The 14,430-nt window shown below is 63.3% G+C and overlaps 1 protein-coding gene across 1 annotated transcript; it reads left to right on the top strand.

Moving 5' to 3' along the window:
* Positions 1-422: 422 nt before the first annotated feature.
* Positions 423-11,872, top strand: LOC311523102 (uncharacterized protein). Its single transcript, XM_084632823.1, has 8 exons — positions 423-558; positions 1,400-1,491; positions 2,583-3,943; positions 6,861-7,013; positions 8,779-8,920; positions 9,540-9,676; positions 11,313-11,414; positions 11,658-11,872. Exons 3-8 carry the CDS (start codon positions 2,651-2,653, stop codon positions 11,772-11,774), a joined length of 1,944 nt encoding a protein of 647 aa, XP_084488949.1. The 5' UTR covers positions 423-558; positions 1,400-1,491; positions 2,583-2,650; the 3' UTR covers positions 11,775-11,872.
* The last annotated feature ends 2,558 nt before the right edge of the window (positions 11,873-14,430 follow it).

Raw genomic sequence — 14,430 nt, 5'->3', positions numbered from 1 at the left:
ACCACCGGAGCACCAGTCCCGGCCTCTGCCAACCCCAGGGGGGCACTAACCCATGAGGACCCCATCCCACTCCCGGTGGAGCTATCGGCAAACCGACCCCGTCCACCTGACACTGCCCACGCAGCCGCCCTGGGCCCTTAACAAGCCGTGGGCTGGTGCTGGGCACACAGCCAGGGCAGCTGGCAAAGCCCAGCCTCCGGAGTTGGCTGCACATGCGTATGGGAGGGAGCTGCTTTCGCTTTCCATCTGACTGGGGCTTGCTCTGGCTGGCCTTGGTTGGCACCGATGTCCCACAGCTGGTTAGATCCCCTGGGACGGGCGGCTTCCCCAGCTTGGAGTTCGTTGTGGGTTGGACAGGCCACTGCGGGTCAGGCTCCGTGGGGCGGTGTCCAGCCAGGGCTGCTCGTCTAGGGTCTGGCAGCTGCGCTTCCTCCCCTCTCCGTCTCGCTGTGGCTGTTCCGTGGCAGGGTGGAGAGGAAGGAAGCTGGGGTGGCTGTCGCAGAGTCGGTGCGCTCGGGCTTGGGCTGCGGAACGTAGGCCGGAGGATCTGAGGCCAAGGTAACAGGCCTTGCCCGGGTGGGGGTTTCATGCAGGCCCTTGGATCTGTGCGGCAGGCTGCGGCACCAGAGTTTGGGGGTGGAGGGTGGGGTAGGGGGGGTTGGATCTGGGGCTGTGCGCTTGGGTGGGAAAACAGCAAAGTGCTGTCTCTAGGTGTGGGGGAGAATGTGGCAATAAGCCACCCAGGGTGCTGTGCAGCCACTGCCCTCTGCTGGATGGAGCTGGAGCCACTGTGCTGTGTGTCATTGGCCATGTACTGCCAACAGCTGATGGGGATTCTCTTTGGGGTCGGGGCCTGTGCAGGAGGGGATCAGAGTTCTGATGGGGCTCTGCTCGGCAGCCTGGGGTACTGGGGTGGTCACATTGGCACTGATGGGGTGTTCAGGGGCTGATAGTGATCCTGGGTAACCGTGCAGGGGAAGGGGCAGTGAGGCTCTGGTGCAGCCGGTCTGGGGCGTGGGGCTTGGATTCGGATGCTTCGCTGAACACTTGGTTGTGAGGATAGGCACCGTGTGTGTGCGGAGGGCGGGGGGGGGGCATTCTCGGGCACATCCCATCAGGCTGGAACCAGAGCCAGAGGAGCCTTAGGCAGGGTCCCATCTAGGCCTTCTGGAAAAGGGGCCTGAGCTGGGGAGTGGTGGGGCATTGACAGGGCACTGCTGCCAGGGAGCTCACAGCGGGTGGTTGGATCTGGCTTGGGCCCTGCTCTGGTGGGCAGGATTGAGGCCTTGCTCATGCCAGGCCTAGAGCCCCACCTGTGCTGGCTGAGGGAGCGTACAGGGTGCAGAGCGCCCGCCCCTCAGGATCCGTCTCCCACACAGACACTCCCCTTTCTCTGCAGCTGATCCCCGGATTGGTGCCAAGCCGTGAGCGTGTGTCCGTGCGGGGCTCGTGGGGCAGATCCCGGGCGCCATTGAGGTCGGGGAGAATCCAGTAAGTTCCTGAGTGGGGAAAACTCTGAGAACAGAGTGAGCGATGGAGAGGCAGGGACAGGTCACAGGTAACGGAGACTCAGCCCCTGGGAGGGGACTGACCCTGCTACTGGCAGGGCACTGCGGGGAGGAAGCTCGCAGCCGGCGTGGCAGCGGGGCCCTGCGGCGCAGAAGCTCACCCGTTCTTGAAAGCGTTAGGACAGGGCTGAGGCAGGCAGCGGGGGCCCCCAGGCCCTGCCTGGCCCCTTGGGCTTCCAGCCTTGGCTATGGTGCTGTCCCATTGACTCCCCGTATAGGGGCCATGGCAAACCGTGGCCAGCTCCTCCAGCCCGTGAGCATCGGCGTGAGAACAGCACCCTCTTGTGGCCGCTCTGCCAAGCCCGTGTGCGGACGAGGCTTGTGGAATTCCCTCATTGAAGCAGGGCTTGGAAACGCACCAGAGTCAAAGCCCCCGAGGCTACTGGCTCTTTGCAGCCAGTTCTAGAGGCCTGATCGCCTGCCAGCTCCCCGCCGATCAGCCCCCTCCAGCCTCCAGGCCAGCCAGGAGATAGAATCACATTCTGCGGGTTACCGGATAGGGGGACCGCCAGCGGTGACCTGTGCCAAGCGGGTCGGGCTCAGCCCGGTTCCGGGGGGATGGATGTCCACGTACAAACAGCCCCCACGCTGGGCACTAACCAGACCCCTTACTGGCGACCCAAGAGGGGCCCGAGGACTGAATGGGGCTGGGGCCCCAACCCCCCTCGCCCTAGAGGCGTCGCTGCAGGGCCGGCCGGGGTAGGTGGCCCATCCAGCACCCGCCCACGCGGGACACCCAGGGAGCAGTGGAAAGCCCCTGCTACGCGACTGAGAATCCACAGCGTGCCCAGACCTGGATCCAGGGTGGGCTGGGAGCCTGCCTGGGGTGGGAACAGACCCTGAACTTCCCCTTGTCTCTCCTCGGCCCCAGGCTGGGGAGATCTGCTCAGGGAACGGGTCAGTGACGGGTCCTGGGGCTGGATCCGAGCCAGGGAGCGCGTTGCACCCACAGGCCCAGCGACTAGCTGGCCCAGAGGCCTGCGCCTGACACCGCTGTCCTTTGTCTCCTCCCAGGGCCAGACCCGAGGGCAGGGGCCCAGCAGCTGTTCCTGCCGGGGAGCCATCATCTGTGCGGGGTCACCATGCAGCGCACCGGGTCCCCCATCACCACGGAGACCGACATCGACCTCACCGCCGCGCTGCTGCCTTCGGGGGGGACGCGGAGCCATCAGCACGCCATCAAGACGGCCGTCAGCGAGACGGGGGCGCTGCCCGCGCCGGGCTACGAGGGTCCCCCCCCTCCCACCGGCTGCCGCTGCTGTGGCCTCGCTATGCTGCAGACGGGAGCCCAGCCCGGCGCCGGCTGCCGGCTCTGGAACACCCCCTACCCCAAGCTGCCCCCGGGGACCTGCCCAGGAAAGGGCTTTGGCCAGTCCACCCTGCCGTTCAGCTTCGGGACCAACTCTGCGCCCCCTCACCGAGACCTGACCCTGCAGCACGGCAAGCTGCCCGCCGGGACGGCCAGGCTGGGCAGCGGGCCTGGGGGAGAGCCAGGGAGGTGCAGGGGCCTCAAAGTCCTGGATCTAGAGCTCTGGGAAGGCCCAGAGACCAAGCCAGGGCTGGAGGACGGGACGGCTCCCCCCTTGGCCTTGGAGAAGCCCCCCATCCCAGAAGACTGCTCCCCCTGGGCTGAAGCTCGGCTCTGCTCCGTGCAGCCGGGACGGGATGTGTCTCTGCCCGAGAGTCACCGTGTTCTCCAGGAAGAGCAGGGCTGTACAGGCGTCCCTCCCAGCGCAGCTCTCGGCCTCTCGGCGGGCAGGGCGGGCGCACGCCGGGCCGAGGGCACAGGCCGTGGGCTTGACCCCATGGCATCGGAACCGGCAGCCAAGCCGCGGTGGGACGGCAGCATCGCGCTGAGCGAGGGTGCGAGGGAGCCGGTGATCAGCCGGGAAGGGGCACGGGACATCCCCCATCCTGTGGGGAGCGGGCTGGCCCCGGGCGCCCCCCCTGAGCCAGACCCCCTCTCAGCACACCCACCGGGAGAGGAGCTGCTGCCGGAACGTCCTGGCGGGACAGAGGAGGGCGCGGTTACGAGACGGCCCCGGGGCACCGAGCTGGGGAGGCGGCCGGGCACCGGCAGTTCTGTTTGCTCGGTCAGCCCGGACCGTCAGAGCAGCAAGTCCGTCTCCCAGGAGCCGGCCAGCCAGGCCCAGAGAATCGGGGACCTGGGGCCCGCGGGTGCGAGTGCTCCCACTAAGATGTCCGTGGAGGACGCCTACGGGAGGCTCACCAAGGCGTGTGGCCTGTCCCTCCTGGAGAAGCTGAGACGGACGTTCCTGGACGTTGAGGGCGGCTGCTTCTCGCTCCTGGATTCCGGCCTGGTCTTGGGGCGAGTGGAGGAGCACCCGGCGCTGGGGCTGGCCGTGCTGCCCATGGTGAGTGCCGACAGCTCGCCGGCAGGTGCCCGTCTCGGGAGTCACTGCTGCCCGGCAGGGAGCTGAGCGAGCGAGGAACCTGTCTCAGGTTCAGCCCCTCTCCCACGTGCCCACAGCCGGCTGCTGCCCTGTGTCCCCGAACCTGCTAGTAACTGTGACCCCCAGCAGGGTTCTTTGCCAGGGCATCCCCTACTGCTATGGGGGGTGGGGGTCTTGGCTAGATGGGAGGGGTCCTGTTATGGAAAAAGTTGAGAACCCCAGGATTACAGGAGTGTCCCAAATGTGCCAGGTGCGGTACACAGCTAGGCAAGGACAGTCCTTGATTCAGTGAGATTATTGGTTTGAAGCCCCCACCCCCCATCCGGCTATCTCAGCCCTATACTCCCCCCGCTCCACAGCTCTGCGATACCCTTTGATCCCGACCCACAGCCTCCCTCTCCCCCTCCTCACCGGTGCCCCCATCCCAACCCACAGCCCCCGGCAATTCTAGTCCTGCACTTTTTTAAAGGCAGCCTGCTGCTCACGCCAAGCCTCCAACCGGTTTCCCTGATGGTCCCGAAGAGCAGCTAGCCAGCTCCCTCCACTCGATCACTGCCCTGTTCTCGCCATTCCCTCTGGAGCAGCTGGCGCTGGCCGCGGTCAGGGTACTGAGGACAGGACACTGGGCTAGATGGACCGTTGGTCTGACCCAGCCTGGCAGCTCCTATGTCCTTACCCCCGTTGTTTCCCCTTGAGCTTGAGCCAGCGTTTGCACATAGCACTCTGGGTGTGGACAGGCAGGGCGGTAACCCACCCTCTGAGACGCTCTCCAGCCCCAGAGCTCCTGGGCCCTCCGCAGTTCTTCACTCTGGTTAATGCCCCTTTCCACAGAGACTCACACCACAGCTGCTGATCAATGGAATACCTGTGTTAGCAGGATTAACCCACAGGTGAGCCGGACTCTGGCTGTGTATTTGCCAGTGCCCAGGTGAGCTCGGGCCTGGTCTGCCAGCATTACACCTATGACCCACAGTCAGGCCAAATCCCCATAATGCACCTGGTTAACTGTACAGCTGCTGTCAAAATTCCTTCCTGACCCTGCAGGTTTATGCCCTGAAGCCTGATCTCTCCGTGAGGTTCACGTACCTCTAGGCGGCTTGATGCAAGGCCCTCCCTGGTGGTTCCCGGCTACCTTGTGTTTCCTTTCACCCCCAAAGGCCATGTCAGGCGCTTGACTTGGTACCGCATGATATTTTGCAGAAAAAACTAGCACGGTATCAAATTAACATGGCCACAGGACATGGATTAATCACTGGCTGATGGGTCTCAAAATGTAAACGGGGAATCATCATTGAGCAGGGGTGTTTCTGGAGGAATCCCGCCACGGTCGGTTCTTGGCCCTACACCTCTTACCATTCTGATCAGTCACCTGGAAGGAAACCGAAAATCTTCCCTGGTAACGTTTGCAGACAACACACACGAACTGGGAGAGTGGGAAGTAATGGACAGGACAGATCCCTGACACAGGGCGAGCTGGGTATAAGCAAACAATATGTATTTGAATGTGGCTAAATGTCGACATCTAGGAACGGAGAATGCAGCCAGCTGTAGGGGTTGGGGGTGGGGGTCGCTATCCTGGCAAATGCCATCCAGTCTATATGGTGGACTTGCTCTTTCAGAAAGCTTTTAACAAGGCTCTTAAGCAAAGTAAACTGTCGTGGGCTAAGATGGAAGACCCTCTCATCGCTCAGTGACTGGTTAAAAGATAGGAAACAAAGGGTAGGAATAAATGGTCAGTTTTCAAACTGGAGAGAGGTAAATAGTGGTGTCCCCCAGGGTCTGTCCTGCGCCCAGTCCTATTCAGCATATTCATAAATGATCTGGAAAAAGGGGTAAACAGCGAGGTGGCAAAATTTGCAGATGGTACAAAACTACTCAAGGTAGTTAAGTCCCAGGCAGACTGCGAAGAGCTACAAAAGGCTATCTCAAACCTGGGTGACTAGGCAACAAAATGGTAGATGAAATTCAATGTTGATAAATGCAAAGTGATGCACATCGGAAAACATCATCCCAATTATACATGTAAAATGATGGGGTCTAAATTAGGTGTTACCACTCAAGAAAGAGACCTTGGAGTCCTTGTGGATAGTTCTCTGAAAACATCCACTCAGTGTGCAGCGGCATCAAAAAAGCAACCAGAATGTTGGGAATCGTTAGGAAAGGGATAGATAATCAGACAGAGACTATCATATTGCCTCTGTATAAATCCCTGGTATGCCCACAGCTTGAATACTGCAGGCAAATGTGGTCACCCCATCTCAAAAAAATTATTTTGAAAAGGTTCAGAAAAGGGCAACAAAAATGGTGAGGGGTCTGGAACGGCTGCCGTATGAGGAGAGATTAATAAGACTGGGATTGTTCAATTTGGAAAAAAGACGACTAAGGGGGGATATGATAGAGGGCTATAAAATCATGACTGGTGTAGAGAAAGTAAATAAGGAAGTGTTATTTACTCCTTCTCATAACACAAGAACTAGGGGTCACCCAATGAAATTAACAGGCAGCAGGTTTAAAACAAATAAAAGGAAGTATTTCTTCATACAATGCACAGTCAATCTGTGGAACTCCTTGCCAGAGGATGTTGTGAAGGCCAAGACTATAACAGGGTTTAAAAAACAACTAGATAAGTTCATGGAGGATAGGTCCATCAATGGCTATTAGCCAGGATGGTCAGGGATGGTGTCCCTAGCCTCTGTTTGCCAGAAGCTGGGAATGGGCGACAGGGGATGGATCACTGGATGATTCCCTATTCTGTTCATTCCCTCTGGGGCACCTGCCACTGGCCACTGTCGGCAGACAGGATACTGGGCTAGATGGACCTTTGGTCTGACCCAGTCTGGCCGTTCTTATGTTAATTAAAATGCCTTCTCCTTTCCAGCGGGATGGGCGGAAGCTGGCCACGACCCTGCCCAACTCCAGCCTCTTCCTGTACTATGCTCTGGGCCGCCAGTTCTACGTCACGGAGAAGCTGGCAGATCGCTGGTTCCGAGCGCGGGACCGGGTCACCGGGGAAAGCATGCTGATGAAAAAGGTACGTGGCCAAGGAACTGCCCTGTCCGGAGCCCCAGAGAGCCCTGGAGAGGGGACCTGGGCTGGGCCCGCTCTGGCCAGCCGGGGACAGTCCCACGTTGGCCTCTGCGGGGCTGCGTGGTGGGAGGAGAACTGGGAGAGCGGCCCACGGTGAGCGATGAGGACATTACATGGCTCTAATGCACTGTCATTCGACAACCTCCTGGCTCCTGCTTCCCGGGAAGGGGTCCCCCCTTCACTGGCTGTGAATCTGATGGTCCTGAAAATTAAAAATGAACCAAATGTTGCAGCAGCTGAAAATGGAGTGGAAGGTCCTGGAGCTGGGAACGTCCCCCAGCTCTGCCGGTGCCCCTCACTCCTGACCCACAGCCCCCTTCTAGCCCAGCTCTGGGCTCCCCCCAGCTCTGCCGGTGCCCCTCACTCCTGACCCTCAGCCCCCGGGGCTGTGAGAGGGAGCCAGGGGCAGGAATAGCAGTGGGGCCCATCCAGCCCAGCACTAACCATTAGGCCATTGGGTTGATCGTGGGTCAGGGCGACACAGAGTGTCTGAGCCTCTCCTCAGCACCTCCCAGGGCCTGAGGCACACGGACCCCCGCGCCGTCTCTGCTCCCCATCCCCAGGGAGCGCTGAGCTTTAATCACCGGCTCCTCCAAGCATTTCATTGGTTAATCACACCTGCCTGGCACCCGGCGCAGCACAGGAGACCTGGGAGGACACCAGGAGCTGTGTGGGGGGGAGAGGGGGCGTCAGCGGGTTTTGCATGTTAATAGCAGAGCTTAATATTCATGAGTAAATATTTGCAGGAGCTAATGGGGTGGCGGCCGGGCGGGCGTAACGAGCGTGCTCCCCCCGCCGGTGCAGGCGGGGAAATGAATCTGAATTTATCATGATTAGGTCAATCCAGCAGGGAGCGTGGGGGCTGGCAGAGGGAGGGGGAAGATGGATCTGTGCAATAAAATTAAATAAGGAAGCCAAATGGAGCCACTTCTCTTATCTGCAGCGCGCAGCGGTTCCTCTCTCCTCCTCTCCCTCCTCCTGCTTTGCTGATTTCTCTCTTTCCTCAAATTTATGAGGCCAATTATGAAGATGAGGTTGGAAGTTCTCGGAACTTCACTAAATGCAAAGTGTGGTCCCTGCTGTTCCCATCAAATTAATTAACCGAGCTCTATTGATGGCCGTCGACAGCGGCCTCTGGAAACCGGCACCAGATTTAGCTCCGGGGAAGAGCCAGCTTCGGCTTTTCCGGGCTCGCAACGGCTCAGCCAGACCTGGCAGCTGACCCCAGGGCCTGGCCCAAACGAGGGGGTCGGAGTGGGGTGTCCTCGGTCCAGAGCCGAGGCGTGTTTGGGGAGGGAAAGGCCAGGAATGGGCATTTGCACCCCTGTTCTCAGGGCTGTAGGGAATGCAGACAGAGACGGGCTCCCTGCCCCGAGGAGCCTGCAAACCACACACCTCTGTGTATCCTGGAGGTCGGCAGTCAGGGGTTGTGACGGGGGGAGCCCAGGGCTGCGGGTTGGGAGTGAGGGGCCCCATCAGAGCTGTGGTGGGGGAAGGCCAGGGCTGGGCTGGCAGGGGCTGCGGGTTGGGAGTGAGGGGCCCTGGCAGAGCACGGGGAGGGGGGAGCCCAGGGCTGGGCTGGCAGGGGCTGCGGGTCGGGAGTGAGGGGCCCCGGCAGAGCTGTGGGGGGGGGAGCCCGGGACTGAGGGGCCCCAGCTGATGCTGGTTGGGGCCCAGGACACAGCCTCAGCTTCTCCTCTGTTTGCCAGGTGCCCGTGGTCTCCGACTGGAGGAAGATGTTACACAATTTCCTGTTCCTGCCCCCTCACCCCAGGCTGCTGGTGCCCTACGCTGTCCTGTACGACCGCAACGGCTCCATCCTCTACCTCATGGAGGACAGGGACGTGCACGGTGAGCGCCCGGCTGGGCACGGAGGGGTTAGCTGGGGGCAGCCCGTGGGCGCCCGCGGGGCACCAGGCTGCAGCGGAGAGGTTCCCGCCGGCGTCCCGTTAATAGAGGGGCGGGAGGCAGGCGAGCGCCGAGATCCCCAGCCCCTGGCCCAGGTCAGGCTGGAATAGCCTTGGGGAGGCCCTGGCCCGTCTGCCCCCCAGCCCGGCCAGGGTCTGGCTCTGGAAAAGCCTGAAACGCCGGAGAGGCAAGCGAGGGCCTGAGTGCCTAGTGGCTCCCAGAGGCGGGATATGGGCTAGTGGGCCCCCCTGGGCTCCCAGGCGTGCGGGGCAGGATCCCAGCCGGGTGGCGCGTCTCTGGGCAGCCCCTTTCCTCCTGCAGGTTGCCTGGTGCCAGCGGCTCCCTAGAGGGCCCTGGGGCTGGGAGCTGGGGCTGGTTGGTCCTGCTGGGTCACCTGCGGCATTTCTGGTCCCCGAGTCTGACCCGTGGGTGCTGGCCGGGCACGTTCTCTGGTGGCCGCTGGCAGCTGCCTGGTCCCAGGAGAGGGAGGGTCGTTCTCTGGGACGGTCGCCCTGGGGCTGCAGGGTCCCGGTCGCTGATCTGTCTCCTCTGCCCTCCTCAGCTGTGGGGCGGCCGCCCGAGGGGCCCAGCCTGCAGGGAGCTCGAGCCCTGCAGCAGGTGCTGAGCTTCCTGAGCTTCTGCAAACGCCACCACTTCCACCCCGGGGACGTCGGCGCGGCCTCGATCTACACGGCCCAGGTGGGGCCCACTCTCTGCCGGGGCCGTCACACCCGCTGCTCTCTGTGCAGGGGGCTTGCCACAGCCCATCCCCCGGCTCCTTCCCCTGCAGCAGGGGGCGCTGTGCTGCGAGGGGGCTCTCTAGGGGGCGCTGTGCTGCAGGAGGGGTTGGGGGGCTCCCCAGGGGGCGCCGTGCTGCTGGAGATGGGTGGATGGGCTGCCTTGGGGGCGCTGGTCTGCAGGGGGGGCTCTCTGGGGCACACTGTACTGTGGGGGGCAGGTGGGGGGGCTCTCTAGGGGGCACTGTGCTCTGGGGGCGGGGGGCTCCCTAGGGGGTGCTGTGCTGTGGGGGGCAGGTGGGGGGGCTCTCTAGGGGGCACTGTGCTCTGGGGGCGGGGGGCTCCCTAGGGGTCGCTGTGCAGCAGGGTGGTGGGTGGGGGCTCCCTGAGGGGTGCTGTGCTGCCAGGGGGCAGGAGGGGGGCTCTCTAGGGGGCACTGTGCTCTGGGGGGTGGGGCTCTCTAGGGGCGCTGTGCTGCGGGGGGCAGGCGGGGGGCTCTCTAGGGGGCACTGTGCTGCAGAGGGCAGGTGGGGGGGACTCTCTAGGGGGCTCTGTGCTGCAGGGGGCCGGCAGGGGGCTCTCTAGGGGGCTCTGTGCTGCAGGGGGCAGGCGGGGGGCTCTCTAGGGGCGCTGTGCTGCGGGGGGCAGGCGGGGGCTCTCTAGGGGCGCTGTGCTGCGGGGGGCAGGCGGGGGGCTCTCTAGGGGGCACTGTGCTGCAGGGGGCAGGTGGGGGGGACTCTCTAGGGGGCACTGTGCTGCAGGGTGGTGGGTGGGGGCTCCCTGAGGGGTGCTGTGCTGCCAGGGGGCAGGAGGGGGGCTCTCTAGGGGGCACTGTGCTCTGGGGGGTGGGGCTCTCTAGGGGCGCTGTGCTGCGGGGGGCAGGCGGGGGGCTCTCTAGGGGGCACTGTGCTGCAGAGGGCAGGTGGGGGGACTCTCTAGGGGGCTCTGTGCTGCAGGGGGCAGGCAGGGGGCTCTCTAGGGGGCTCTGTGCTGCAGGGGGCAGGCGGGGGGCTCTCTAGGGGCGCTGTGCTGCGGGGGGCAGGCGGGGGGCTCTCTAGGGGGCACTGTGCTGCAGGGGGCAGGTGGGGGGGACTCTCTAGGGGGCACTGCGCTCTGGGGGGTGGGGCTCTCTAGGGGGCGCTGTGCTGTGGGGGGCAGGCGGGGGGCTCCCTGGGGGGTCCTGTGCTGCCGGGGGCAGGTGGGGGGGCTCTCTAGGGGGCGCTGTGCTGTGGAGGGCAGGCAGGGGGCTCTCTAGGGGGCATTGTGCTGCGGGAGGCAGGCAGGAGGCTCTCTAGGGGGCACTGTGCTGCCAGGGGGCAGGTGGGGGGGGCTCTCTAGGGGGCACTGTGCTCTGGGGGGTGGGGCTCTCTAGGGGGCTCTGTGCTGCAGGGGGCAGGCGGGGGGCTCTCTAGGGGTGCTGTGCTGGGGGGGCAGGCAGGGGACTCCCTGAGGGGTGCTGTGCCGCAGGGAATAGCGCGGGGGGCTCAGAGTTATGATCTGTTGCCCAGGGCCATGGTGGTGGAGCTGGGGTGACTGGGAGAGGGGGGCAGGTTCGCGTGGGGTTTCACCTCCTCCCCACACTCCTGTCTTGCTTCCAGGGCATCTGCTTTGACCCCAGCAGCCTGTCCAGCAGCGAGGACCCCTACGCCTTCCGGAAGAGCATGAAAACCTGCCTGCGCCCGCTGCTGGCCCAGCACCAGGTAAGCCGGGCACGGGGGGGCGGCTGCCAGGGCTAGGACTGGGCGGCCGGGGGGCTGGTGGGATGGCTCAGGCTGGGGGACGGTCTCCCGAAGGGACTGGGGGGGGGCCTCGGGAAGGGCAGGGGACAGGAGCAGGCGGTGGGGGTGGCTGAGCTCAGTGAACACCCGCCCCCCCCCCCGCCCTGACAGGGCAGAGCAGGGCCCTCCGTGCTGGTAACTCACCCCCCGTCTGGGTCTCCGCAGGGGCTCGCGGGCCTGGACTCCCTGGTGGACAGCATGTGCCAGCACCTGGAGGAGGAGGAGAGTCCGGAGCCCAGCGACACGCCGAGCAGCAACGCCCCTGGGGCCAGCCCCAAGTGAGCGAGCCCAGGCCCCGCAGCTGCCCCCCTCCGGAGATGAGCACGTCCCTGGGATGCCTGGAGGCAGAGCGCTGGGATCCAGCTGTGGACGCTGCTGGCAGGGGCATCCCAGGGTGGGTGGGTGCACCGGGGGGGCGGGCGCTGGGTGTGGGGGTTGGCACCGGTAGCCCTGCTCTGGGCTGGGCCATCGATGAATTCAGCGAGGTGAGAGGAATGACACGGATTGCAGTGGGGCGCCGAGGGGATCTGTGCTGGCCCCTTGGCTGCAGGAGCCCCACAAACCCTGCAGATGGGCCCCGACTCCCCCGGCTCATCAGCAAACCCCCCAGCCCTGGCCAAGGACCCGCGGAACGCTCCAGCATCCCTTTTCCCAAAGAAGGCAGGCCTGGGACCCGAGAGCGCCTGGCTCCACCTGTGGCCTTCACCTTTCTCGTCACCTCGGTTGTGCCTCAGTTTCCCCATCCCCGCCCTGTGGAGAATGCTGCTTTCCTACCTGCGAGGAGCCGAAGGGTTGTGAGGGGGGGCTGAGGTCCCCCCTGCCAAGTGCCTTCAGGATGCAGAGCCCCTTGGGTGGCCCCAGTAATTAGCACAAGGTAACGAGGCTCAGTGTAAGATCAGGGGAAACGGACAGGCTCGCAGGCTGGCCGGCCGGGGACTTAGGGCAATGGGCAGGTGCTTCAAGGACCCACTTTTATAATCATGCATCCCAACCTCTGTAATAAGTGTATCCTTCTGCAACAGAAAATAGTCCTTGGACATACATATATTTTGGCTGAACCCTCTGATAGCTTCCCTTTTTGAGGAGTGGCCCGTCCCGTGAACGGGGACTTCACCGTTCTTCCCGTGGGCGCGTTGCACGGCGGTGCCCTCTGCGCTGGGGTTGGTGCCGCGGCGGCCGTTCTCCGAGACGTGCGTTTTGCCGGCACTTGTTATTTAAAGGGAGGGGCTGAGGTCGGGGCTGCGTCTACACTGGCAGCGTCCACTGGTGCCCCGGCAGCCTGGGCACGTCGCACGGCGCTGGGATGGGCTCGCCCCTCGCTGTGGTAAATAGACCAGGGCGGGAGGCGCGAGCTATGCCCATGGAGGAATTCTTCTATCAACCCCGGGGTGTCTCCGCCGGGGCTTAGCTCGGTTAACTGCAGCGCTCGGAGAGGGATGATTTTCACAGCCCTGAGCGATGGCGTTGGGCCAGCCTGACTCAGTGTCTGGACCAGCCCTCGGGGAGGGGAGAGCAGGCTTGGTAGAATCGACCAGGACAAGACACGGGCTGCGGGTTCCTAGCGGGGTTAGCGGGCGGGGCATGGGCGAGGTTTTCTCCGCCCAGAGCTTGTGGGTGAAATTCACCCCAGTGCCAGGGCCTGGCACAAGCCTGGTATGCCAGCGAAGACCCACGTCAGCCTCTCGCTTTCAGTGGTGCTACGTGGGAGGTGGGAGGGCAGCAGAATCTGGTCCGGTGATGTGGGGCCTGAACCAGCTGCAGGAAACGTCAGTTCCGTTCCTGGCACTGCTGCTGCTTTGGGGAAGTCATGACGCTGCTCTGTGCCTCAGTTTCCCTTCCCGCCCCTTGTCTTGTCTGTTTAGACGGGGAGGGCCAGGGCCTGTATCTCTCTAGGGGGCTGGGCAGCGCCTGTCACAATTGGACCTTGAGCCCTCTGGGAGCCTCTCACAAATACAAAAACGAGCTCTCCCTAGCTAAGGGCGAGCAGTGGGGAACTGGGGAAGGGGCCCGGGCTTGGGACCTGATCTAGAGCGAGCGGGGGCCTGACCAGCCCGCTGGGCTGTTTCCGGGCAGCATGTGGGGTTGGTTTCCAGCCCGCTGGCCGGGGCTGGGATTAGCTGTCGCTCACGTTGCCCCAGCGAGCTGACGCCGGTGTAGACACCCTTCATGGGAGGAAATCCCAGCTCCCGAAGGGCTCTCTGATCTCACAGACAAAGGCAGAGCTTCAAGAACCAGGGGCTGGGAGCCGAAGTCAGACCCTTCAAATGGGAAAGAAGGCCCACGTTTCTAACAGGGGCCGCTCCGCCGCTGAACAAACCGCCATGGGAAGTGCTGGGTTCAGAGCCTGCCAGAAGTGTAAAGGGCTCAAAGAAGAATTAGCCAAGGTCCTGGAGGACGGGTCCATCGACGGCTATTAGCCAGGATGGGCAGGGACGCAGCCCCGTGCTCCGGCTGTCCCTGGCCTCTGGCCACTGGAAGGGGACGATGTGGGGGGAGCGGATCTCATCCTAATTTCCCTGTTCTGCTCACTGTGAAGCTGCATCCCCTGTCAGAGGCAGGTTACTGGACGAGATGGTCTGACCCAGTCCGGCAGCCCTTGGGGTTTTAGTACCTGGCCGTTAGCCCCACCCCTCTACCCGCTGACCCCTTCCACAGCGGCACACTGACCGGATGAGAGCTCGTGGGCTCAGCCAGCTCCCCCGGCGGCCTGCATGAGCCCTTGGCTTCCCTCTGTGCTCGGTCGCTCACCTAGGGTGACCAGACAGCAAATGTGAAAAATCGGGACGGGGTGGGGGGTAATAGGAGCCTATATAAGAAAAAGACCCAAAAATCAGGACTGTCCCTATAAAATCGGGACATCTGGTCCGCGTACACTCACCCCTCAGGGACACACAGAGCACAGGCCCTGGGTAGAGGGGAACTGCTGGTCTCGGGATGC

This window comes from Lepidochelys olivacea (assembly GCF_965140295.1).
Source record: "Lepidochelys olivacea isolate rLepOli2 genome assembly, chromosome: 7".
NCBI lineage: Eukaryota > Metazoa > Chordata > Testudines > Cheloniidae > Lepidochelys > Lepidochelys olivacea.
Note: the sequence above shows the minus strand (reverse complement) of the source record. Positions and strands in the feature narration are given on the sequence as shown.